General features: G+C 42.8%; 1 protein-coding gene across 2 annotated transcripts in view; it reads left to right on the top strand.

Annotated features, from left to right (window-relative positions):
* KIF7 (kinesin family member 7) overlaps positions 1-24,936 on the top strand; it is a 107,617-nt gene that overhangs the window by 50,321 nt on the left and 32,360 nt on the right. For both annotated transcript variants that reach the window (XM_082253215.1, XM_082253214.1), the window contains exons 10-15: positions 3,337-3,492; positions 9,999-10,201; positions 19,711-19,908; positions 20,236-20,361; positions 20,618-20,794; positions 23,176-23,391. In XM_082253215.1, the coding sequence (XP_082109341.1) occupies positions 3,337-3,492; positions 9,999-10,201; positions 19,711-19,908; positions 20,236-20,361; positions 20,618-20,794; positions 23,176-23,391 (1,076 nt within the window). The remainder of the gene's footprint in view (positions 1-3,336; positions 3,493-9,998; positions 10,202-19,710; positions 19,909-20,235; positions 20,362-20,617; positions 20,795-23,175; positions 23,392-24,936) is intronic.

Here is a 24,936-nt window from a genome sequence, read left to right as displayed (position 1 = left end):
TTTAGCACTGATCACTGTATTAGTGTCACCGATTCCTAAAAAATTGTCAGTCAGTGTCCAATTTTGGGACTGCGCAATATCGCAGTCCCAATATAGGTTGCTGACCACCACCATTACTAGTAAAAAATAAACACAAATTCCATATATATATCCCATAGTTTGTAGACGCTATAACTTTTGTGCAAACCAATCAATATACACTTATTGTTTTTTTTTTTTTTACCAAAAATATTGTCCCAAACTGATGAAGAAATTTAGATTTTTTTTTTAAATAGATATGTTTGATAGCAGAAAGTAAAAAAAATATTTGTTTTGTTTTTTTCAAAACTGTCGCTCTTTTTTTGTTTATTGTGCAAAAAATAAAAACCGCATAGGTCATCAAATACCACCAAAAGAAAGCTCTATTTGTGGAGGAAAAGGACATTACAGTGTCGCACAACTGCGCAATAGTCAGTCAAAGTAACACAGTGCTGTATCGCAAAAAAAAGGTCTAGGCGTGAAGAGGAATAAATCTTCCAGAGCTGAAGTGGTTAAAAATCTGTCCCCTGTCTGTGCAGCGAATAGTGCAAATTGCATCAGATTCATGTAACTGTCAAGTGTAGGATTGCCTGAGACGCAATACTTACACGTGCCACACAATTTACTCCACAATGGAAGATGTCCTATTTTCTGCCACTTTCTTTATCACCGATATGGCTGTATTTTTTTTAAATGAATTTGTTGCAGCCTTAATGGCAGAATGTAAAAAGTTTCGCACATAAGAACCACTTAAATTTATTGCACGTGTGAAAAAGCAAGAAAGCTGTTGATGTGGCCAAAACAACAAAAAAAGCAAGCAAATACGTTATTGATAAACATAAAGTGCAAAAAATACTTGCAGCGCAGTCAAATTGTGAATAACATTACTTGAAAAATATCAACTCTAACAAAGTGCAATAAAAAAAGTTCCCTGTATAAGAACTCCACCACAGTGTAAACCTAAAGTGACAGTTCATACTTTTCTTTTCTTTTTTTTTTTTTTTTTCTTTTCTTTTTTCTTCCAATGTGTTTGGTGCCCACCACCTTCATAAAAAGTGCCTGCTTACCTCCAGTATTTGACCCCACTACAGAGTCATCTTGGCCTTCGTGAAGTCCACACTAGATGGTATTGGAACACTACTTCTACTATCGCCCCTGAGTCCTGCTACTCAACTCCTTCGTTCCCGATCATCGATAAAACATGTCATAGAATATAAATAGAGAAACCATAGGGCTCTCTGCTTCCAAATATTTATTAAAAATGAACAAGGGATTAAAAACACCCACATGAATATATATATATATATATATATATATATATATATATATATATATATATATATATATAAATAAATAAAGCAAGCATATATTCAGCTTACCATGCTGACACAAATGGCAAATAGAGAAACCATAGGGCTCTCTGCTTCCAATTATTTCACACATGTATCGTATTATGATGGTGGAGAGAGGAGTGTGAGGAGGCGACCACCCTATTCCCTTCAGTGTGTCAGCGACACTGCGGATCTGGCCATTTTTTACCTGAAGCACCTTTATACAGAGGGAGGACAGGAGGAAGTTACCTATCCACACCTACTAGCACCTGTGTGTGCAAAAAGCAGGTTTGGCTCATTATAATTGTGAGCCAAACCAGGAGGTGAGCGGCCAGCGTTACCATTTATGCACCAAGGCACTTTTTAGTTATTCAAGCACCAGCACTTGGTCTTTTGATACTAACACAGCTTAGAAAATATCACCCATTTTTTATGGACTTCTGTGCACCTATTTCTATTTCACACTAGTGGATGCATATGCGTGACTTTTTATTTGCACGGGCACTCGTTGTGACAATAGTCATTTATTATAACCATTGTTTTATCCACTGATATAGTTTGTATCACCTGAAATAATTGTTTTATCACGTTAATTAAGAGCACTTGCACTTTGATTGTGATACATTTTTATATGTATTTATTCATTCACAGACATATATATTTTTGTTAATTGACACATTTTGTGTATATTGAATGTATTTATCCTTTGGCGCTACATAATTTTATATATTTTTGAATCATTTTTGGTGTTGGGTGAATGCACTTTTATGTTGGCAGCCATTGGTCCCCTTATCTGGCTATTTAGCTATTAATTGGGGTTCTAGTTTTTTTCATTGGTTAGCGCTGAATAATCACTTTTTATCAAATAAAAAAAAGTTCCCTGTGTAAGAACTCCACCACAGTGTAAACATAAAGTGACAGGTCATACTTTTTTTTTTTTTTTCCCTTTTTGTTTTTTTTCTTCCAATGTGTTTGGTGCCCACCACCTTCATATACATTGCCTGCTTACCTCCAGTACCTGATCCCACTACAGAGTCATCTTGGCCTTCGTGAAGTCCACACTAGATGGTATTGAACACTACTTCTACTATCGCCCCTGAGTCCTGCTACTCAACTCCTTCATTCCCGATCATCGATAAAACATGTCATAGAATATAAATAGAGAAACCATAGGGCTCTCTGCTTCCAAATATTTATTAAAAATGAACAAGGGATTAAAAACACCCACATGAATATATATATATATATATATATATATATATATATATATATATATATATATATATATATATATATATATATATATATATATATATATATATAAATAAATAAATAAATAAAACAAGCATATATTCAGCTTACCATGCTGACACAAATGGCAAATAATGACGTCATGGACTCCCTCCACCTATACGCGTTACACCCTCCTCATGGGCTTCTTCAGCAGGACCTGGGAGAGGTCATTTTGTTCACACAACTAGAGGTTTCTTTTGGTGGTATTTAATCGCCACTGGCTTTTTTACTGTTTGCTACATAAACGAAAAAAGATTAAAAATTTGGGGGGGGGGGGGGGACACGTTCTTGGTTTGCTTTAAAATTTTGCAAATAAATGTTCTTCATAAATTTAGGTCAAAGTGTATTCTGCTCCATTTTTTGTGATGGAGGGCGGGAGTTGCAAGATAGTGATTGGTTGCTAGGACTGCCCTTCATCCTTGGGATGCATGTGAGTGCATGTGATTAGCACAGGGCCAATCCATACTTTCCAGACAGAGGGTCAGGGGTCCTACAGCCTTATAGAACAGTCAGAGGAGAATGAAGACTGCTCTAACTACTGGAGAAAAAAAGATATTTAAAAGTTTATAATTACTAAAACGATTGCATTTCCATGTTCTGCGTACTGTGAGAGTCCAGTTCTAGTGAATGCTGGCTCCTGGGTTTAGTAACACTTTAAGAACTGGTTTAAATGTAAAATATTTTTCCCACACAGCTAAGCATATAAAGAGAGAACAACTTATTCTGAGGGACAGCCCTACCCATGAAAGAGACTCTAAATGGAGGTTGCGTCAGGCTGAGCAGAAGATCCGGGAACTCGCTATCAACATCCGAATGAAGGAAGAGCTTATTAAAGAGCTAGTTAAAACTGGTGAGGCTCAGGATGTTTTTATCTCACAGCTGTCATTTGCATAGTAAGAAGAATTGCCTATATATGTGTGCTTAAAGAGGAGCTCCAGTCATTTTTGTGTTTATTAAATGTCAGCAGCTGCAAAAACTTTGGCTGCGGACTTTTAATAAACGCACACTCACCTGACCCCCACCCCCCCGTCTAGTGTACCAGAGTTCGACTTTAATCTAACCAAAAATGTACAAATAAAAGATAGACTATGTATGTATTCTTAAAGCAGAGTTCTACCCAAAAGTGGAAGTTGCTTATCTGCTTCCTCCTCCCCTCCAGGTGCCATATTTGGCATCTTTTTTTGGGGGGGGGGGGGGGGTTGTACCTGTTTTTGTTTCCTTCGAAAGTTCGGCCCCCCTCCTCTCTCTGCCGCAGGGCCAGTTAGAAAGCGCATCCCGTTTCGCGCATGCACAGTAGGTAACTGATAGCCGATCTGAATAATGTCTTGGGTGCTGACATTGTGGAATACTAAGTTTTCTAATATTAAAAGTCAGCAGCTACAGTATTTGAAGCTGCTGACTTTTATTTTTTTCATGGGGGGGGGGGCAAAACTCCACTTAAAAGAATATATAAACACATCATGTTATATTCCTGATATGTGCCTGTTGTACTTTTGTGAAAAAAAGTATCTTGTTGTCTTTGTATTGCTTCCGTTGTGTGAAATAACAGGTGATCCTGCCATTCCCTGTGCCTTGGATCACACTAGGCATGAGAACACACCGTGTTCAGCTTTCCCCCAATGATCAGACTTGTTCTGACAGGACACCTGTCCCAAAACCAGGTACCCCCCCTAAAAAAAAAGTGCCGTTTGGGGAAGAGGAAGGGCGAGGTGGCCTTAAAGCTGAACTTCCCTTTTTGGGTGGTGCTCCGCTTAAGAGAAGTATGGGATTGCTTGTTTTTTTTTTAAATCATATTTGTCTAGCTGGATGCTGCATCTGTCCCCTGCCAACTCTAACACTGAGAACTGAGCGATCAAATCCCACTGATCGCTCATTTCTCACAGAGACTCCCTGCTGTGCACCCCCGCACTCACTGGAGCACTGGGCTATGGAGGCAGGAGCGGCTGGCTCAGGCTCTCAGCGGAGGCTTGCTGAGAGGCTGAGCTGGATGCTAGTCCAGGCATGTGGGTGGATCCTGACCATATGGTCGCAATTTATTCCTGAGCTCAGACCTCAGCTCTGTGACATCAGCCAACAGCGGACAAAACGGGTCACAGGAGTGCAAAACGAACTGCACTCCTGTGATCCACAGAAGAAGTAACAAGCTTTGACTGTACTTCTCCTTTTAACATCTTTAAGTATATGCAAGCCCTCAGCTTGTAAAACAACCCATTCAGTTTAAGATAGAAATGAAAGGCAAAACATTTGTGTATATGGGTGATATAAAAAACAATGTAAAGACCAGAACAAGTCTGATCATTGGGGGAAAGCTGGCCACAGTGTGTTCTCATGCCTTGTGTGATCAGGAAGGTACAGGGAGTGGCAGGATCACCTGGTATTTCACACAGAGGAAGCAATACAAAGACAACGAGATACTTTTTAAAGAGGTAGTATACCGTTTTTTTTTACTTTTAACTACAGGTAAGCCTATAATAAGGCTTACCTGTAGGTACAATTGATATCTCCTAAACCTGCACGGTTTAGGAGATATTTGCACCTCATGCAGCCGCTGACGCGAGCGGCGCATGCGCTCTGAAAGTCCAGCGGACCTTCAGCTTTCCTTGCCGGGAGCTTGCCGGAAAATGCCGGCCAATCACAGCGCCGGAGCTTCCACAACGGTGTCAAGGGGTCCGTGTCGGGAAGTGCCGGAAAATGACTTCCGCGCGCAAGAGCGGGAGTGACGTCATCGCGGCTCCGGCCTCTCACAGCGCCGGAGCCTCCGAACCCGGAAGAGACGCCGAGGGATCATGTCAGCTCCCACAGTGGTGTCCGGGGGTCCGTGTCGGGGCTTCGTTCTAAGGTAAGTATTTCATAATGAGCTAGTATGCGATGCATATTAGCTCATTATGCCTTTGTTTTGCAGGGTTTTTTTTTTTTAATTTTTTTTAAGCATACTAGCGCTTTAATAAAAGTACAACAGGCACATATCAGGAATATGAAATGTTGAGTTTACATATTCTTTAAGAATACATAGTCTGTCCTTTCTTTTTACATTTTATATTATTTTTGATAGATTGAAGTCCACCTCTGGTGCAATATGCTTACTATACTGTGGGTCTGAGCTGTACTTACATCTGTATGTAAACAAAATGATTTCCAGAATCAAAGTGTACATTAAGGCAAGTGGCTTGTGAGGAAATGGAATGCTCACAGCATTTAAAACTAGCTTATTGTGCCTAGAGTTGGGCTTTTTTTTTTTTATTTTTTTTTTATTTTTTTTTATAAATTTTGGGCTTTCAACTGTGGGTACAGATCTAAAGAAACAAAACCATACGTTTAACCACTTAAGGACCAGGCCTATTTCTGACACTTGTTTAAAATCAGTATTTTTTGCTAGAAAATTACTTAGAACCCCCAAACATTATATACATTTTTTGAAGACTTTGGAGAATAAAATGGCGGTCGTTGCAATTTTTTTTTTGTCACGCAGTATTTCTGCAGCGGTCTTTCAAATGCAATTTTTTTAAAAAAAAAAAAAATTTCACTGAATTAAAAAAAACTAAACCTTAAAGTTAGCCCAATTTTTTTTCTATATTGTGAAAGGTTATGCAACGCCGAGTAAATAGATACCTAACCTGTGTTACGATTTAAAATGGTGCAAACTCGTGGAATGGCGACACGATATGGTACTTGAAAATATCAATAAGGGCGACACTCTAAAACTTTTTAATGGTTACCAGTTTAGAGTTAGAGGAGGTCTTTTGCTAGAATTATTGCTTAAGCTCTTGCGATTGCAGTGATACCTCACGTGTGATTTGATCACCGTTTACATTTGCGGGCACGACTTATGTATGCGTTTTTCTTTGCTGTGCAAGCTCACGGTGATGGGGGCGCTTTGAAAAAAAAATGTTTCTCTTACGTCCTCCGACAGTCGCCGCCTCTTCATATTCGTCACATATGGGGTATTAGACTTTGCTCCGAAGGAGTAGCTAGGCAACAGAATATGTTAACATTAAAGCTTTTAACATATCCCACCCTCAAGGGGTGGTCCCCTCAGTCAATACCCTCCTACTTCCTGCAACCATATCTCAGTTTTAATGTCTAGCTTGTACTTCGGCTCGCAGAGTGTCGGAGCTGGCAGCTTTGTCCTGCAAGTCTCCGTACCTGGTTGTTCATTTGGATAAGGTGGTCTTGCGACCTAATCCTTCTTTTCTTCCGAAACGAGTTTCGGAATTCCATCTTAATGAGGATATTGTCTTACCTTCGCTGTGCGCGAAGCCTAATCATCCAAAGGAGGTGAGATTGCATTCTCTGGATGTTGTTCGGGCGATAAGGGTTTACCTTAAATCGACTGAGTCTTTTCGAAAGACGGACTCCTTGTTTGTTCTTCCAGAGGGTCCTCGGAAGGGCATGGCGGCTTCGGCCTCTACCATCGCCAAATGGATCAGGCAGACCATTGAACAGGCCTATGCTTTGCAGGGGAAGGTTCCCCCTGTGCCTGTGATGGCGCACTCTACTAGATCTTTGAGTACGTCTTGGGCCTGTCGTCATGGGGCTTCTGTAGCCCAGGTGTGTAAGGCGGCGACCTGGTCGACCGTACACACGTTCACAAGATTCTACAAAGTAGATGTTCAGGCATCGGCGGATGCTTCCTTTGGCCGCAAGGTTCTTAGTGCGGCAGTTCCCTAGGGTCCCTTGTTGGGGATCTCTGGCTGTTGGGATAAGTTTTATATCCCCTGGTTTTTTGTCTTTTCCTGGGTTGTTGCTCCTGTTGAGCACTTGTTTTTTTTTTTTTTTCTGTTGCCCAGCTGGTTTCCTTCCTTTGGTAAGGTTCCTTTCTTTGATGCGGAGACTGCGTTGCCTTTTTGGCGCGGATGCGTTTCCCACCCCTCATGTTTGCACTGCTTTGGGACGTCCCCATATGTGACGAATATGAAGAGGCGGCGACTGTCGGAGGACGTAAGAGAAAACGGAATTTTTGTAAAATCTTACCTGTAAAATTCCTTTCTCTGAGTCCTCCGACAGTCGCCGCCCCCGCCCCTCTTTTGGGGTTTGGTTGTATACTCTACTGCTATTTCACTGAAACTGAGATATGGTTGCAGGAAGTAGGAGGGTATTGACTGAGGGGACCACCCCTTGAGGGTGGGATATGTTAAAAGCTTTAATGTTAACATATTCTGTTGCCTAGCTACTCCTTCGGAGCAAAGTCTAATACCCCATATGTGACGAATATGAAGAGGCGGCGACTGTCGGAGGACTCAGAGAAAGGAATTTTACAGGTAAGATTTTACAAAAATTCAGTTTTTTCCCTATTTATATTATTTTATTTTTAACACTGTTTTAAATAAATCTGATCACTTTTATTGCTGTCGCAAGGAATGTAAACATCCCTTGTGACAGTAATAGGCAGTGAAACGTACTCTTTATGGAGAGATCTGGGGTCTAAAAGACCCCAGACCCGACCCCTCCACTGCACTTCAAAGTATTCAAAACACCAAAATCTGCATTTTTGAATACTGACACTTTTTTTTTTAAATCGGCCATTGGCAGCCGAGTAAACCTGAAGTGGCGTTGCTTCCGGGATACATGATCGGAGGCCCGATCGAAACCGATTCCGGCTTCTTTTGGGACTCTAACCAGCTAGGGGATGTGTCAGCTTGTTACTCGGGTCTCCCTGTGGGACGGAAGAATCGGGCAGAGAGGCGGGGGGGGGGGGGGACACCCCGGGGGGACACCCCCTCTCACTCGGATAATGGTTGAGCGGCTGCATCGGTTGTTATCTCCAGAAAGCCGACCACCGGCTCTAAAAACTGGTACCGGGGTGATGCCTCTAGCTGCAGGCATCACCCCAGGACAACTATTTCTTCAAGCCGACGTACAGGTACGTTGGTTTGCGGGAAGTGGTTAGAGCATAAATACAACATTGCTATGCGACAAATATGCTGTTCTCTATGGAGAAGTTGGATGGAAGCGGACCACCTGTCCTTTTCCATCCGATCTGCCGGACAAATGGCGAACGTTTCCCCATACGTCTGTTTTTAGTGGATCCGATGCTGGTGGGTGTCAGCGAACACATGTCCTCTGACATCTGCCACTCCATAGAGAGCGATCGATGGCCAGATCAGATCAGCCTGAGAAACAGAGCAATAACAGAACAGCTAACATCCCCTTGAGTTTTGTGCATGTGTTGTGACACATTGGGTTATGATTGGCACCATCTAGCTAACCACTTACATGTAGAGATGGGGAACCAAATATAGTATATGGAATGCAAAGTTCATGCCCCATATTGAAGACTGTTGGCTATGCTTTGTTGCATTGGAGACCTGATTACTACCCAAAGGGGGAAAAGACCCTTCTAATCTTGAATCTGTTTACCGTTTTAACCGATGAGGAGGGATCATTGAAGTATACATTTTTTTTTTTTGCAACACCAGAGTAAACATTCGCACTCCATTCTTAAAGTAGAACTATAGGCAAAACATTTTTTTTTTTTTTTCAGAGCAAGGAAGGGTTATAACCCCTGTCAGATTTTTTATTTTTTTTGCCTTTTTTGTCCTATTCCAGAGATTTACCTTCACTTCCTGTCCCATAGCAACACAGGAATGTAATGGAATTCTTTGGGAATCCCCAGGTTACCAGAACTAGTATACCCATTGGAAGATTTCCCCTCTATTACTTTTCTGGGGAAAACCCAAAATTTGGGGATTTCTTTTAACTTTCAATGATAACCTCAAACAGGACAAATAGAGAGGATGAATCTCCCTAACAGGGACGCAGACAGCAGTAAAAAACTGACCGGTGTTCTAATCCCTCTGAACTCCATCAATACTATATAAAAAGTTTTTTGCCTTTAGGCCCCTTTCACACTTGTGCGACTTGTCCTGCGATTTGGGACTGCAAAGTCGCATGACAAATCGTACTCCATGATTTCCAATGAGTACCGTTCATATCTGTACGACTTCAAGTCACAACGACTTCAAAGTAGTCCCTGCAGTATTTTGGGACAATTTTAATGCGTTTTGAGGTCCATAGACATAGGCATTGCTTCAAGTCCAGTGAAAATTGTGGTAAAATTGCGGCTGTAAAATCGCGTGACTTTGAGGTCGCATAAGTGTAAATGGGGCCTTAGTTATACTTTAATAAATCTACTTGGAGGAATGTTTGATGTACTGTTGGCACTCTGGTGAGTAGTTCCCCCAATAAAAACTGGTAAGCCTGTGCTAGTTCTCAGGTCAGAGAATCTAATATGGGATTATGCCTGTATTTCAGATGTTTTGCAATAACTACAAAGAGCTACAAAGATTTATGCAATAACTACAAATTGTTGACTGATCTGAATGTTTATCAACTGATATAATCAATATTGTGTGCTAGGAAGGGAAGCGCAAGCCATGAATAAACAGTACTGTCTGAAGATCTCTGAATTGGAGACGGAGGCAGAACAGGTACGGATGGAGGTCAGTGAGAACCGGCGCCATCTGCAGGAGTTGGAAGGAAAAGACACACGGGATCCAGTGGAAAAATCCAGGCTGCAGGAATACCGCAAGAAGATAGCAGCCGCTGAGAGTAAAGTGCAGGTGTGTTGGGCGGGTTCACTGCAAGGGTAGTTATAACAATTCCAGAGCTTTAAATAACTGCATTTGTAATCACACTTCAACATTCTCTTTCTGCTGTATAATATTATGGTGCTTTTTTTTAATCACTTGCTACCAAATCACGTACCTGGTACATCATTTGAGTTCAAGTGGTTGTAGCGGGATGATGCCTGCAGCTGGAGGCATCACCCTGGTACCGATTTTTAGAGCCGATGATCGGCTCTTTTGTTATAGCAATTGGAGTGGCTAACTAGCCATTTGATTACTATTCCAAGCAGCGGGAGGGAATGCCCCCCCCCTTCCGTGGCTCTCTTATCCCACCAGGAGACCCGAACTACTAGCCAACATGTCCGCCAGGTAGTCGGAGACCCATACAATGCCGGAATCGGCTTTGATCTGGTCTCTGCAATGTTAATCCGAAAGTGATGACATGACTTCTGGGTTGCCTGGCTGTCAAAAAACAACGCCATTTTTTTAAAAATCAAAAGTATTCAAAAACACCAATCTTAGTGTTTTAAATGCTTTCAAGTGCAAAGGGGGGATTTGGGGTCTTATTGACCCCGGGTCCTTCCATAAAGAGTATGTGTCACGTGCCTATTGCTGTCACAAGGATGTTTACATTCCTTGTGACAGCAATAAAAGTGATTTAATAAAAATTGAAAGCGACAGTGTAAAAAAAAAAAAAAATTAAACATTTGTGCAAAAAGCGCAAAAATGGCTTTGGCAGAAAAAGGGTTGAACATTTGTTATGTTTTCTATATGAATAAAATAAGGGTTTATAACATTTTGCAAATCATTGCTTTCTGCTTTTATGTAGATTGTACACAGCTCCCCAACATTTTTGGAATTGGGGTTGTTTATTACTCCCTCCACATGCAGCATAATACACTCTACACTGCCTTCCAACTATTGTCTCTGCTCCCTGTGAACACCAAATACCTTATCCCTTTCCTGGCACAGCATGCCACATTGACACATCTACTATACTTCTCTTTAATTTTAAAGTCAAGATAAGTAACCAGGTTAACTACTTGCGGACCGCCCCCGCCCGCAATGTACTGCAGACAGGAGGCCTGTATAGACAAGGCAAAGTATAGGTACATCACTGCCTGTTCCCAGGTTTAGGACGCTTGCCAATGATTCATGGCTGGAACCCCGCTGACTGACTGACTGTCCAATCACAGCCCAGAGCCCTGTGTTGATTATCAACACAGGGCTCGGTACAGAGAGAACGATCTCTGCTTCTTATGTCTGCAAAGCAGGGAAAGAAACAAATTTGATTTGTAGTAAAAAGCATCACACATTACATAAATTAACACTTGTTAGGCACACATTTAACCTCTTGATTACCCAAGATGTTAACACCTTCCCACCCAGTGTTGTCAGTACAGTAACCGTTTATAGTATTATCACTGATCACTGTATTCTTGTCACTGGTGAGGTCTGTGGCAGTCAGTTCCCACCCAGTGTAAGTAAGTGTCAGATTATCCACCGCACTATCACAGTCCCATTATACCATTATACACCACCATTAGTGGTATAAAAAAAAAATTCCATTTTATATACCATAGTTTGTAGTAGGCTTGTGACGGTATCAGATTTTCATGCTGCGATTAATTGATTAAGGTTTTGCCACGGTATACGGTATTATCACGGTATTCTATTAAATTTAAATTATTAAATTTCCACCTCACTTCAATTTCATTGCTGAATTTAGGGGCTTTGGTTCACTTATGCACATTATTATATAGTCAGTCAGTACAGACTCTGTGAACCAGGCCTAAAATAGGTCATCAAGCAGTGTCTGGCCTAACTGGTGATAACTGGTCCTGGCGCTCGGCTCCGATCCGATGGCCTGGTCATTAAGAGGGAAAATCCTTGTGGTCAAGAAGTGGTTAAACCTGAAGGAGGTGTTGTTTATAAATGACTTTACTATTGCTTTAGGCCTGGTTCACATGTATGCGGGTTGGGGGCCCACATTTGCACAGGCATAGCAGCCCATTGATGTGAATGGGCTTGAGCTGCTATACCTGCGTTTTCAGCTGAAAAAAGGTGCATGCAGAATTTAAAAAAATGCAGTGGCCATGAAATCCATCCTTCTTTTGCACCATGCGACTTACCTGCCGTTGCTGCACACGCAAACTGTTTTTAAATGCCGTGCCCACGTATACAAAAAATGCAGAAAGCTTGCCAGAGCAGGAACTGCAGGTTAGTCGCATGGTGCAAAAGCAGGATGGATTTCAAGGCCACTGAATTTTAAAAAAATGCTGCATGCACCTTTTTTCTGCGGAAAATGAGGGCATAGCAGCCCGTTCAAATCAATGGGCTGCTATGCCTGTGCAAATGTGGGCCGCCAACCCGCATACATGTGAACCGCCAACCCGCATACATGTGAACCGCCAACCCGCATACATGTGAACCACCAACCCGCATACATGTGAACCGCCAACCCGCATACATGTGAACCGCCAACCCGCATACATGTGAACCAGGCCTAAAGCAATAGTAAAGTCATTAATAGATAAAAACACCGGTCCTCCTGCAGGTTTAACCACTTCTGGATCACAAGGATTTGCCCCTTTAAAGACCAGGCCATCGGATCAGAGCGCCAGGACCAGTCATCACCAGGTAGGCCAGACACTGCTTGATGGCTATATAATAATGTAATGTGGGCTGCTATGCGTGTGTGTGTGTATATTAGACCTGCACGATTCTGGCCAAAATGAGAATCACGATTTTTTAGCTTGGAATAAAGATCACGATTCTGTCACGATTCTCTGTGTAACAAAAAAAAAAAAAAAATTGGGATAACTTTACTGTTACGTTTTTTTTTTTTTTATTCATTAAAGTCTATTAATTGCGTTTGAAAGACTGCTGCGCAAATACAGTGTGACATAAAATATTACAACAATCGCCATTTTTTTTCTGTAGGGTCTCTGCTAAAAAAATATATAAAATGTTTGGGGGTTCTAAGTACTTTTCTAGCAAAAAAAAACTGATTTTAACTTGCAAGCAACAAGTGTCAGAAAAAGGTCCAGTCTTTAAGAGGTTAAACTTCCTTTCTCCCTGGCAGAGGGAAGGAAAAGATACAATGTAAACATTTTTGTTTATAGTTACTGGGAGAGCTGAGTGAGTGAATGAGTCATCCAGCTCACTGAAATGTATCAATTCTAAAGTCAGGCAGACTTGACAGAGAAACTCGGTATTTTAAAAATGCCACAATAACAATACCGTGGCTATGCAATACCGCGATATATCGAATTACCGAAAACCGGCATATGTCTAGTTTGTAGGCACTATAACTTTCACACAAACCAATCAACATACACTTAATTGGGATTTTTTTTTTTTTTACCAAAGATGTAGCAAAATACATTTTGGCCTAAACTTATGAAGGAATTGTATTTTTTTTATTGGATGTTTTATAGCAGAAAGTAATAATAATAATAGTGATATTTGTTTTTTTTTTTTTTTATTTCAACATTTTTGGTCTTTTTTTTTTTTGGTTTAAATAATAAAAACCCAGTGGTGATCAAATACCACCAAAAGAAAGCTCTATTTGTGTGAAAAAAAATAATATTCATATTCATTTTGTTTGGGTACAGTGTTGCATGACCGTGAAATTACCAGTTAAGGTAGTGCAGTGCTGAATAGCAAAAAAGTGGGTAAAACTTTCTGCAGCTGAGGTGGCTAAACCTTGTATGGTCACCTTAACCTCTCCATGACCGCGCTATAGCTTAATGACGGCTACAGTGCTCATTGCCGAGGGGGCGGGCATCTGTCCTTTGGACACAGCTAATCACAAATCAGGAGGTTAAGAGCCAATCGCAGTTGCTCTTTACCACATGTTCAGCTATGTCCAATCACAGCTGATCACAGTGTAAACAGGTTCAGGTTTTGCCAGTTATCTGCATTTCTCTCCTCACGCTGACAGCGTTAGGAGAGGGGAGCCGATAACTGGCAAATCCACACAGGGGTCATCTACACTGATAATCAAAGCACTGATCATCAGTGCAGCTTGTCAGTGCCCATCAGCGAAAGAGAAAAAAAATGTGGTCTTTTTTTTGTTTAGCAAAAAAAATAAAAAGCCCAGTGGTGATTATATACCACCAAAAGAAATCTCTATCTGTCTCCAAACAATGATACAATCTTTGTTTGGGTACAGTGTTGCATGACCGCGCAATTGTCAATCAAAGTGCGACAGCTGAAAATTGTCCTGGGCAGGAAGAGGGTAAAAGTGCCCATTATACAAGTGGTTAAAAATCTTTTTTATACAGTCGAGAGGGAAGGGAGGCAGCAGGGGTGGCTTAGTGATTAACATTATGACATTGCAGTGCTATGATTTTGCCTCACGCTACGGTAATTTACATTTGAGTTGTCATCTACTACTTAAATTGGCCTTTGTGTTTTTGCATGGTTGCACAGTGGGTATTAGATTGTGTGGTTCTGTGTACTCTGTGCAGGGTTGCAGAATATATAGGCTGTCTGTAAATAAATGAAAATGCAGCGATCTATAGTGGCCATGGCTCCCTTCTAGTGTTTTGAAAAAACAAGATTTCATGCATATACCCAAATAATTTTTTATAGCAATCTCTTGTCATCTTTTACATACCAAGATTCTAAGAGTGAGGTGCATCTCTGGGAGATAATCAAGCTCTGCTGCATGTATGTGTGGTGGTGAAAGAGAATATGCTGACGGAGGAAAGAGTACAGTGAACAGACATCACTGTGTTGATGCTCAGTTCCATTGTCCAGTCAGTAGGCTGCAGCAGAGAGGTGACACCTCCTGTATTTATTAACTTAAAGGCGAAGTTCACTTTTAAGAAAGAAATATTAAACACATTTTTGCAGGAAATAAATGTACATGTATTATATTTTTGCAAAATAAGCCTTTAAGGCTTATTCACTGTGATCAGTGAATTGTGGGTGCAATGTCAGGCTCCTGCAAAGTTCATTCTGCTCTTTGCCCATTCCTCCGTAAGACATTCATTTAGAAAGCTAGAGAAAGTGTCAATAGACCAAAAGTTTACTGATTACCACTTTCGTGGGAAGATCAGAGCAGAAAAACCACTGCACGCCCTGCCTGATCCTGATAATACAGGTATGTATGGCATCCTCAGTCAACATTGCTCTGCAAACCACGCCCTCGGACACGTTTTGCCCCACCCATCGGGGCTTAGTCATAGAGGCCTTTATGACTAAGCCCCGATAGGCAGGGGAAACGCGTCAGAGGGACGTGGTTTGCGCGGCAGCGTTGACTGAGACTGTCCTACATACATGTATTCTCAGGTTTGGGCTGGGCGTGCAGCGTTTTTTCTGATCTGATCTTCCCACACCTTTTGGATGAGAGGTACCTCACATTGGCTCCCCAGTTCCTGAGGACCACTGGGACAGAACATCTCTGCTTAGAGCGGCACCACTAAGCCAATGCAGATTACCACATTTGTAGTCTATTGAGAACTACAAGTCTGCCTGCCATGGTGTCAGAAGGGACTTGTAGTTTGTTTGTTTACTGGTACTAATATTTATTTAAAGAATAAAGTTTAATTTGATTTTGAACAAAGCCGACACATTGACTCGAAAGTAAAAAAGGAATTCCAGAAAAAGAAAGCACTTCTGTACATACAAATAAATCCACAGTACAAATTATGTACAGAAGTAGTACTTGCATCATAGGTTGGTCTGGGCACAAGATATCACAATTGGTCAAGTCAATTTACTAACTGGGCTAAAACCCAAGTGCATAAGAAACCAATGCCTAGAAGAGGAGAATAAGTAAAAGAAGATAGAATAGTAGGAGAAATTCCCAACCAGGAGATTACCAGAGCTGCCAGCAGCACAGTGGAAGTTCTGCGGACTGTTCTAGGAAAGTTGAAGTTTAGATGAGGTAGAAAAGTCCATCCTCTACCCATTCTCTATTTTGGAAATAGTACTCTTCTTCTATTGTCTAGGAATGAGTGCACGCCCTCCTAACCGAAGAAAATGGAGGATACCTTTTTTAATCTTTGCAATTGACCCAGGTATGACAGGGAGAAGCCCCATTTCTGGGGTTCCCAGCCACACACAGCCTCTTACCAGAATCAGAGACCTTAAATTATAGGTGGTCTATACCAACGGTGTGTGGACCTTGCATCAAATGATCTTCACAACCAGAGAAACCACAGAGCGTGCTCACAGGGAATAAGGCTGTGTATCTCCTCCACGCAAATGGTAACAAGCCAGCAATTGAAACAGATGATAGCATCCAATAGTGTAAAACCACAATGTTTATTTGATAACAAATTATATATCTACTTGCAATGTTTTCATTATAATGCGCATATCAATTCAACAACCTGGTACCAGCTCCAGCATGCATGATGACCTCAGCACAGGCTCGGCCCCTGTTAGAACAGCTTAAAGATGGAATTTCAAAAGGGCCAAAAGCAAGAGCAGGCCCAACATGTTTTGTAAAGTACCCTCTGATTCTCCACACCTCCAGCACCGGTTAGATATTGATGGGATAATCTTGCGTAATGTGGTTGGAGTTCTATACCATCTGGTGAGAAGTTCTTCTTTTGGGTTTGGCTAGCTATGCTCGTTGGGAAAGGATTTATCCCAGTTCCCTCTCCCAGTCTCGAGGAAAAAAGTGGGGTTTTCTAAAAGGATTGGAATAAGAGTATATCGTAAAGCAGAGATACTATGTGAGGATAATGCAAGTCATGTATGCATAATACCTTCAAAGGGCCTCAGGTCTCTGTGTAGTCACAGGTCCAATTTTTAAAAGTGACAGTGGCTGCAGGGGAGAGGAACCCAGGGCCGATCCTAGGGTCACAGGTGCCTGGGTGCAGAAATTTTTCTGGCGCGTGGGCGTAGTCATCTTACTAACTCCTCCCCTTTACAAATGTTTCTATGGCAATGGCTCAAACACAGAGATGCTCCCCTAAGACGTCTTCCTTACCGCGGGACCCTCCCACGATCTCTTAACAATAAACAAATTACAGTAAGAGAAGCAGAGTACTCTAATGGGAACTGGAGGGGGGGTCTCTCTAATGGACACAGAGAGGGCATCTGTTAGAGAGTCTGTTAGACAGAGCCCCCAAACAGGAGATAAGAGACTGCAGACTTGATACAAGAGATCAATGCATCAATGCAGACTGATCAGTGCCCGCCAAATGCAACCTCATCAGTGCCCACCAAATGCAGCTTACCAGTGCCCACCAAATGCAGCCTACCAGTGCCAACCAAATGCAGCCTACCAGTGCCAACCAAATGCAGCCTACCAGTGCCAACCAAATGCAGCCTACCAATGCCCACCAAATGCAGCCTTATCAGTGCCCACCAAATGCAGCCTTATCAGTGCCCACCAAATGCAGCCTTATCAGTGCCCACCAAATGCAGCCTTATCAGTGCCCACCAAATGCAGCCTTATCAGTGCCCACCAAATGCAGCCTTATCAGTGCCCACCAAATGCAGCCTTATCAGTGCCCACCAAATGGACATGGTACAGGGGGAGATGGTTTGAGGCTGCGGACATGGTACAGGGGGAGACGTCTGAGGCTGCAGGCATGTTACAGGGGGAGATGTCTGAGGCTGCAGGCATGTTACAGGGGGAGATGTCTGAGGCTGCGGACATGGTACAGGGGGAGATGTCTGAGGCTGTGGACATGGTACAGGGGGAGACGTCTGAGGCTGTGGACATGGTACAGGGGGAGATGTCTGAGGCTGTGGACATGGTACAGGGGGAGACGTCTGAGGCTGTGGACATGGTACAGGGGGAGATGTCTGAGGCTGCGGACATGGTACAGGGGGAGATGTCTGAGGCTGCGGACATGGTACAGTGGGGGAGATGTCTGAGGCTGCGGGCATGGTACAGGGGGGAGATGTCTGAGGCTGCAGACATGGTACAGGGGGAGATGTCTGAGGCTGCGGACATGGTACAGTGGGGGAGATGTCTGAGGCTGCGGGCATGGTACAGGGGGGAGATGTCTGAGGCTGCAGACATGGTACAGGGGGGAGATGTCTGAGGCTGCAGACATGGTACAGTGGGGAAGATGTCTGAGGCTGCGGGCATGGTACAGGGGGGAGATGTCTGAGGCTGCGGGCATGGTACAGGGGGGAGATGTCTGAGGCTGCGGGCATGGTACAGGGGGAGATGTCTGAGGCTGTGGGCATGGTACAGGGGGAGGTGGTCAGAAGCTGTGGAGGGGTCTTACCTGGCCGTGATGAGAGGCGCGCGCCACTGCTGGGCCACTGCAGTTTACTTCAGATTTAAAAATGGCGCCTCGCCGGCGCCATTACATCACTGCTGACAGAGAGGACAGGAGGCGGGACTGCTGATTACTTAGCTGAGAGGAGACAGGACGGAGAGGAGGTGGGGCGGAGGCGGGACGAAGTTCTTAGCTGGGAGGAGGCGGGATGGAGAGAAGACAACCTCGGGTCTGAGAGGAGGTGGGGCGGAGGCAGGACGAACTGCTTAGCTGGGAGGAGGCGGGATGGAGGTTGGGCATAATTGTAATAATGCAGAGCTTGCTGATTAAATTTTTTCTCTACCTCCGTCCCGTCTCCTCCCAGCTAAGCAATCCGTCCCGCCTCCTCTCAGACCCGAGAATGTCTTCTCTCCATCCCGCCTCCTCCCAGCTAAGCAACGCAACCAGTCCTGCTGCCTCCTCTCTGTCAGCTGTGTATTAAATTTTAGAACACCGGCCCTGTCACTGGAGCTTCGGCGCCCCTCCTCCGCCTCAGCTTGCGGCGCCTGGGTGCGATGCACCCCGTGCACCCGCCTCGGACCGGCCCTGGAGGAACCTCTGCACTCTGTCACAAGAAGGGGGTGGGGGAAGCAGGTGATTAGGAACGTGTCTCACCTTTAAAAATGGCTGTAACCTGTAATGGGTTCTTAAAGGTGAACTTGGCCTTTGGTCATTTTTTAGTTTGCACCCCATGGCTATTACACAGCCATTCATTTTTCAATACCAGTCATGGATGGGAGCAGGTTGGGAGAGGATCGGGCCACCTCCAAGTCCACCTGTTTCCCATCCATCCATTAGCAGTCATGTGCTTCAATTGTGGAGACACTCAGGTTGAGTAGTGTTAGGACTGCAAGATACACAGGGTGCCGTGGAGAGGCCTTGCAGCTTACACATGCGTTTGCCAATGTGTGTTAACCAAACCCCTGTTTTTAACCTACATTGTTAGACAGGTTTATTTGGTTTGTTAGCAGACTGGTGGGTGAGTATATCAAGCTTGTGCCGGCTGTTTTCCACACACCTCCTTTTAGTCCCCTTTTTCTTCAGTTTTTTGTAACTTGTAATGTGTGCCTAAAAAAAACACAGAAGTGCTATCATCCTTTGGGCCTTTAATCTTTAAACCTTATGAACTAAAGGGTGACTGGCATTATTCATTTATAAAAACAATGGCCAGCAGTGTTGTCCCTTGTCGAAGGATTCTTTTCAATATCAATCGTGTAACATGAACCATTTTCCCAAAGTGCCTTGAGATATTGTTCTCCGCAGGTTTTAAAAGAGAAGAAACAAGCCACAGAAAAGCTGGCTTCTCTTTCTATCCAGAGTGAGCGACGGGTTCAAGATCTGGAGAAGAATATCTTGCAGATGAAACAACAGCAAGGGCAGCTACAGAAGAAGCTTAAAGAGGAGACTGAACAGAAACGGAGACTGGAGACTGAAATGCAGAAAAGGAGACACAGAGTGAAGGTGACTGGGACAACTTTGTGCAGATTAAAGAAATGTCTTTTTCTAATGGTGTTCATTCAGCCAAGGAACATATGTATATAACAGACATGAAAACCACAGCCTAATCTGCTAAACATTATGCTTCAGACACATGCAATGCAAAAGACATTTTGTTGGAATTAATCATTAAAAAATGCAAAGTTGCCCTTTTTTGTTTTGTTTTTTTTTTATTCAAAGGCTTTAGTTGCCTTATTGTGATATGAAATGCAAAGTGAGCCTGGAGGAACTCAGCAGGTGGCAAGGTAGTAAGGAGACCAATTAACAAAAGATTTCCTGGCTTGCCTTTAGGAGCTTGAGTTAAAGCATGAACAGCAACAAAAGATACTGAGGATCAAAACTGAGGAAATAGCAGCTTTTCAAAGGAAGAGGAGAAGTGGGAGCAATGGATCAGTTATCAGTCTGGAGCAGCAGCAGGTAAGCTTCATGGATTTCACAGCATCTTCTAGTATACAACTGTTTGATGAAAACCGGTTGTAAAATTGTTCTTTCATCACCAGCCAAACCAGTTTGCTGCTGTTATCTGTTTAGCTGTGTTTTGTGCTTTTTGTGTAGATATAAAGTAAAATAAGCAATTTGACTTTCATAAAAATGAGTTGGCAAATCCCCCTGTTTAGCATAGCAGTCACTCCGAGCGTGTATAATCTATCTGCATGCGTCTTTTATTTGCTAGAAAATTGAAGAGCAGAAGAAATGGCTGGACAGTGAGATTGATAAAGTCCTGGAACAGCGCCGTGCCTTGGGCGAGTTAGAAGAGGAACTCAAGAAAAGGGAAGGTATATTGATTAAGAAAGAAGCACTTCTACAGGAGAAGAATGATTTGGAGATCAAGAGGCTTCGATCCAGCCAGGTGAGTGTGTGGGTTTTAATACCATACTAAATGAGATTTGCCAATAGAGACTGAAATAAATTAAGGCTAATCGCTATCCATTTGAATATATGCATTAGCAAGTTGTTAAGAATTCTAAAAGTGTTATATGAAGGCAGTTGTGCGTATGAGGATTTATCTTGTACCTTTATTCCCACCATCTGGAGGTCTCAAGCACTTCTCCTCCCAATAAACATTGTATTTCTAATCCTTACGTTAGGTTAAAGTTGTAGGCTTTGGATGTGTTTGCAGGGCTGCATCGATGGAGATGCTCATTCTAGTGATGGATTCCAGCTGCAAGCACTGGATGGAACATCATGACTTCCTGTACATGTAGAGCAGTAGTGTTGTTGTAACGTAAGTGTGTAGGAATGCTTACAGTGAAGGTTGCCTTTATTAACTGAAAAGGTTCTGTTCATGGGATACAACCTACTAAAGTTTGGGAAACAAAATTATTGAAATGTGTTTGGGACCAGACACTGGGCTGGAGGAGAGCATTTGAAGGATATGCCCTCAATGGGAATTGAAGGTGTTTGATCAGGGTCAACTTGGGTGAGTTTCTTAAACTGATATTAAACCTTCGGGTTTTTTTTTTTAAACTAAGAAACATGTCAATGGTTTTGCACAGAGCAGCCCCGCTCCTCCCTTTCTGGAGCCCCCCGCTGGTGCTCCAGGCTCCTCCACTTTTGCGAGTGACCCCAGGGAAAGCCATCATCCCTGGGGGCACCCATGCATGCTCGCTCCTAAGCCTCCCAGTCTGCGTCTATTGACATAGACTCTAGGCCCTGCTTCCTCGTCACAGCTTTTGATTTTACAGCAGCGAGAGCCGAGGGAGACAGTGGCGAAAAGCCGCTGCTCTCATGCACATCGATTGATCAGATCAGCCTCAGGTAAGAATGGGGTGGGGTCTGGGGGGCTTCTGCAGCACAGAAGTTTTTTGTACCCTAAAGCAGTGGTCCTCAACTCCGGTCCTCGGGGCCCACTAACAGGCCAGATTTTAAGTATTACCTTGGGGGAGATGCAGACTAGAATACTGCAATCACTGAGCAGCAAATGAGATCACTTGTGGTGTAATTTAGTTATCTTGCAAACCTGGCCTGTTAGTGGGCCCCGAGGACCGGAGTTGAGGACCACTGCCCTAAAGCATAAAAACCTTGAGGCTTTAGAACCACTTTAAAACACTGGTGAAGAGCAAAAACAAAACATATATTTAGGTACCTTTATGACTTTGCGAAGTAACGCATATGGAAAACCAGAATAAAGGGGAACTACTGGTAAAATGAATTTTAGATATCAATTGTATTGCCCAGTTATTAGTCGTATCCTAATCTTATAGCTGCGGGTTTCCTCTTCGTGAACAGTTTGACATGCCCTCTCTCCTTCCCCAACATCATAATAATTGTACTTACTCATGTGCTGGCTCAGGTTAAGCTGGCCGTAGCTGGATCGAAATTCGGTCAGTTCAGCAAAGACCGACCAAATTTCAATCCATGTGTGACTACTCTCGCTCGTAACGACTTCTGTTAAATGGTGTTGTTAAAAAAATCTCTTGATCAATGGCTGCAGCAGCTGATTAGTGTATTCTGACAGCAGAGAGCCCCTGCTGTCAGAATACAGTGGCACAGAGGGGATTCCTCTGTCCATCTTGTTTGTTTTTTTTTCGATCAGGCTGCTAGCTAATTAAAAGAAAAATGAGTCCTCTATGGCCAGCCTTCGTCAACTCTCCTGCCACATCATGTGATCAGACCATAAAGGAGCTGCAGCACTTTGATGGTCATCTCTGAGCTCACTTGAAGCAATATTAACTGAAAAGGCTACCCTCCTTTTCCTAATTTGCTATGCAGGAGATTGATTTTTAAGAGATTCTGGTACAAATTCTAGCTCTGTGTGAAATATATATTTGTTTTCTTTTTCATAAACTTGTAAGGCCCTAGTCACACTAGCGCGACTTGTCAGGCGACTTGGTCGCCTGACAAGTCGCGGTGGGTCGCTCGCCATTGATTAGCACAGGACCCGTTCTAATAGGAGCAACACAAGTCGCTCCGACTTAGAAAAAGGGTCCTGTACTACTTTGGGGCGACCTGGAGGCGACTTGCATTGACTTCAATGATATGAAGTCCGTGCAAGTCGCGCAGAGGTCGCGGTGCACGCTGTGCACTGCAACTTCACAGGTCGCCCCTGTCTGAACGGGGTCTAAATGACTTGGTGTTTTTGTTGTGTTTTTTATTTATTTATTTTATTTTTTATACATTCGCCTGGAGATTTATTTTGAATTTACAAAGATTTTCTTTTTCAGCTTTATGTTCATGGCCATAATTCTGAGGCTGACTATTCATAAAATCGAATTCTATTTTATTCTTTAGGCTCTGAGTAATGATATTGTCAGGGTGTCCAGCCGCATTGAGGATTTGGAGAAGGAGCTGACTGAGAAGAATGGACAACTCCGCCAGGGCAGTGGAAATGACCAACAGCGAATACGAGATGAAATTAATAACCTGAGACAAGAGAAGGATTTGCTGTTAAAGCAGAGGGTGGACATAGATGAGAAACTACGACAGGGAAACCTTCTTTCTGCTGAGGTAAATTGTTATTATTGTGTAGTACAAGAAACAAGAATTGATTCATAAGCTGGCCATAGACGAGTCGCAAACCAAAACTTCCGTTAAAACGAAAAACGAAAATGGTACATACAATTGTACCATCATTTGTTTAGTTTTTCCAAAAAGAAAAATCCAGCATGTTGGATCAGTTACTTTCCATTGCGACTCGAAAATCACATGTTGCAGCTGTCACCGGAATGATGCGAAAACCGAACGACCTGTCAAGCGACAAGAATTTTTTTCAAAATTGCCACTCATCTTTGGACTGCTTTACACCATTGGCTATTTGCCTCTAAGTGATTGGACACTGGCAAAAGCCTTGTTGGAACCACCCTGTATGTTTAACATATTTAAAACTATAAAACTATTGGTTTTGTTTAAAGCCCAGAATCATGTTATCTTCTGCATTTGGAGCCTATTTTGTCATTAGAGTTTTCTTTATTACTGCTGGGTGTAGCCAGTTTCTCTGCCCTTTCATTTGAGGTTCTCATTACAGTCATGCAAGCATTTATTGCACAAATCGCCCATTTATTTGCGGGCTCTGACTGGAGAGACCAAAAGTTTGATGCTGAACCTTCTCTGCAGATTCTCTATCTAACTTACCCTCGGCTGCCCGTGACTACTTCTGAGCTAATGGCTGCAGAAACTCTGCCTGAATCTAAATAGTTTTAGTGTTATTCTGATGAGCTTGCCCTTGAGTCTACTGTTAACACTCCCAAACTGAAAAAGACTGCTTCAGTACTCTAAAACTGGCCATAGACGGAGCGATTTTGGTTGCAGGAAAGAAAATCACTTGATTCCCCCTCAGCACAGTTGGTGTTGATGGGGGAATCGCTCCAGATGAGCCATTGTGTTCTATCGGCGGGAGAAGCCGTCCCCACAGTGAAAACATTGATTATTGCTAGCAGCTAGCTATTATCGCATTTAAAATCGGACCGGCTGGTTTTGCCCAAGTTGATCAATTGATCAGCTTGGGGAACATTCAGCCTGCACATACATGGTTCGAATCTCAGCTGGTTGAACCTGCCCAATTTCGAATTGTCTATGGCTGGCTTAAAACTACTAGAGAATTAGGCTGTTGCTTCTACCATACAATTTCCAGTCTTGGATCCTTTAAAGTTTCTAAGGCCGCAGCGACTTATCCATTGCACCAGCTTTTGGAGAAGAAAGTAAATGGGGAATTTTGTACTTGGCGTAAAATCCTTTACTTGGAGACTTGGAGTCCAAAACTGAGATATTCTGGTAGTAGGAATATTCAGGGCTAGCCTCCAGTTTTTTGGGGATTTTTTTTTTTTGCTTACTTGTGTACAATCCTTTAGTTGGCAGTATGACCCAAAGATGAAAGACTTGTGTCCCGAAGTGGACTCCATGAAAAGTATTTTACAGAGATTTCAAAAATCTTAATATTTTGCGTTGCACTGCCATTTTTAATTTTTAGATCGAGTTACTTTTGCTTTGTGTGCAATTCATTTTTTTTAAACTTTTTGTGCCGTCTATTTTTTTTTTTTTTTCAATTTATTAACT

This window comes from Pelophylax lessonae, assembly GCF_965119305.1.
Source record: "Pelophylax lessonae genome assembly, chromosome: 4".
NCBI classification, from domain to species: domain Eukaryota; kingdom Metazoa; phylum Chordata; class Amphibia; order Anura; family Ranidae; genus Pelophylax; species Pelophylax lessonae.
This window is presented reverse-complemented; position numbering and strand designations above follow the sequence as displayed.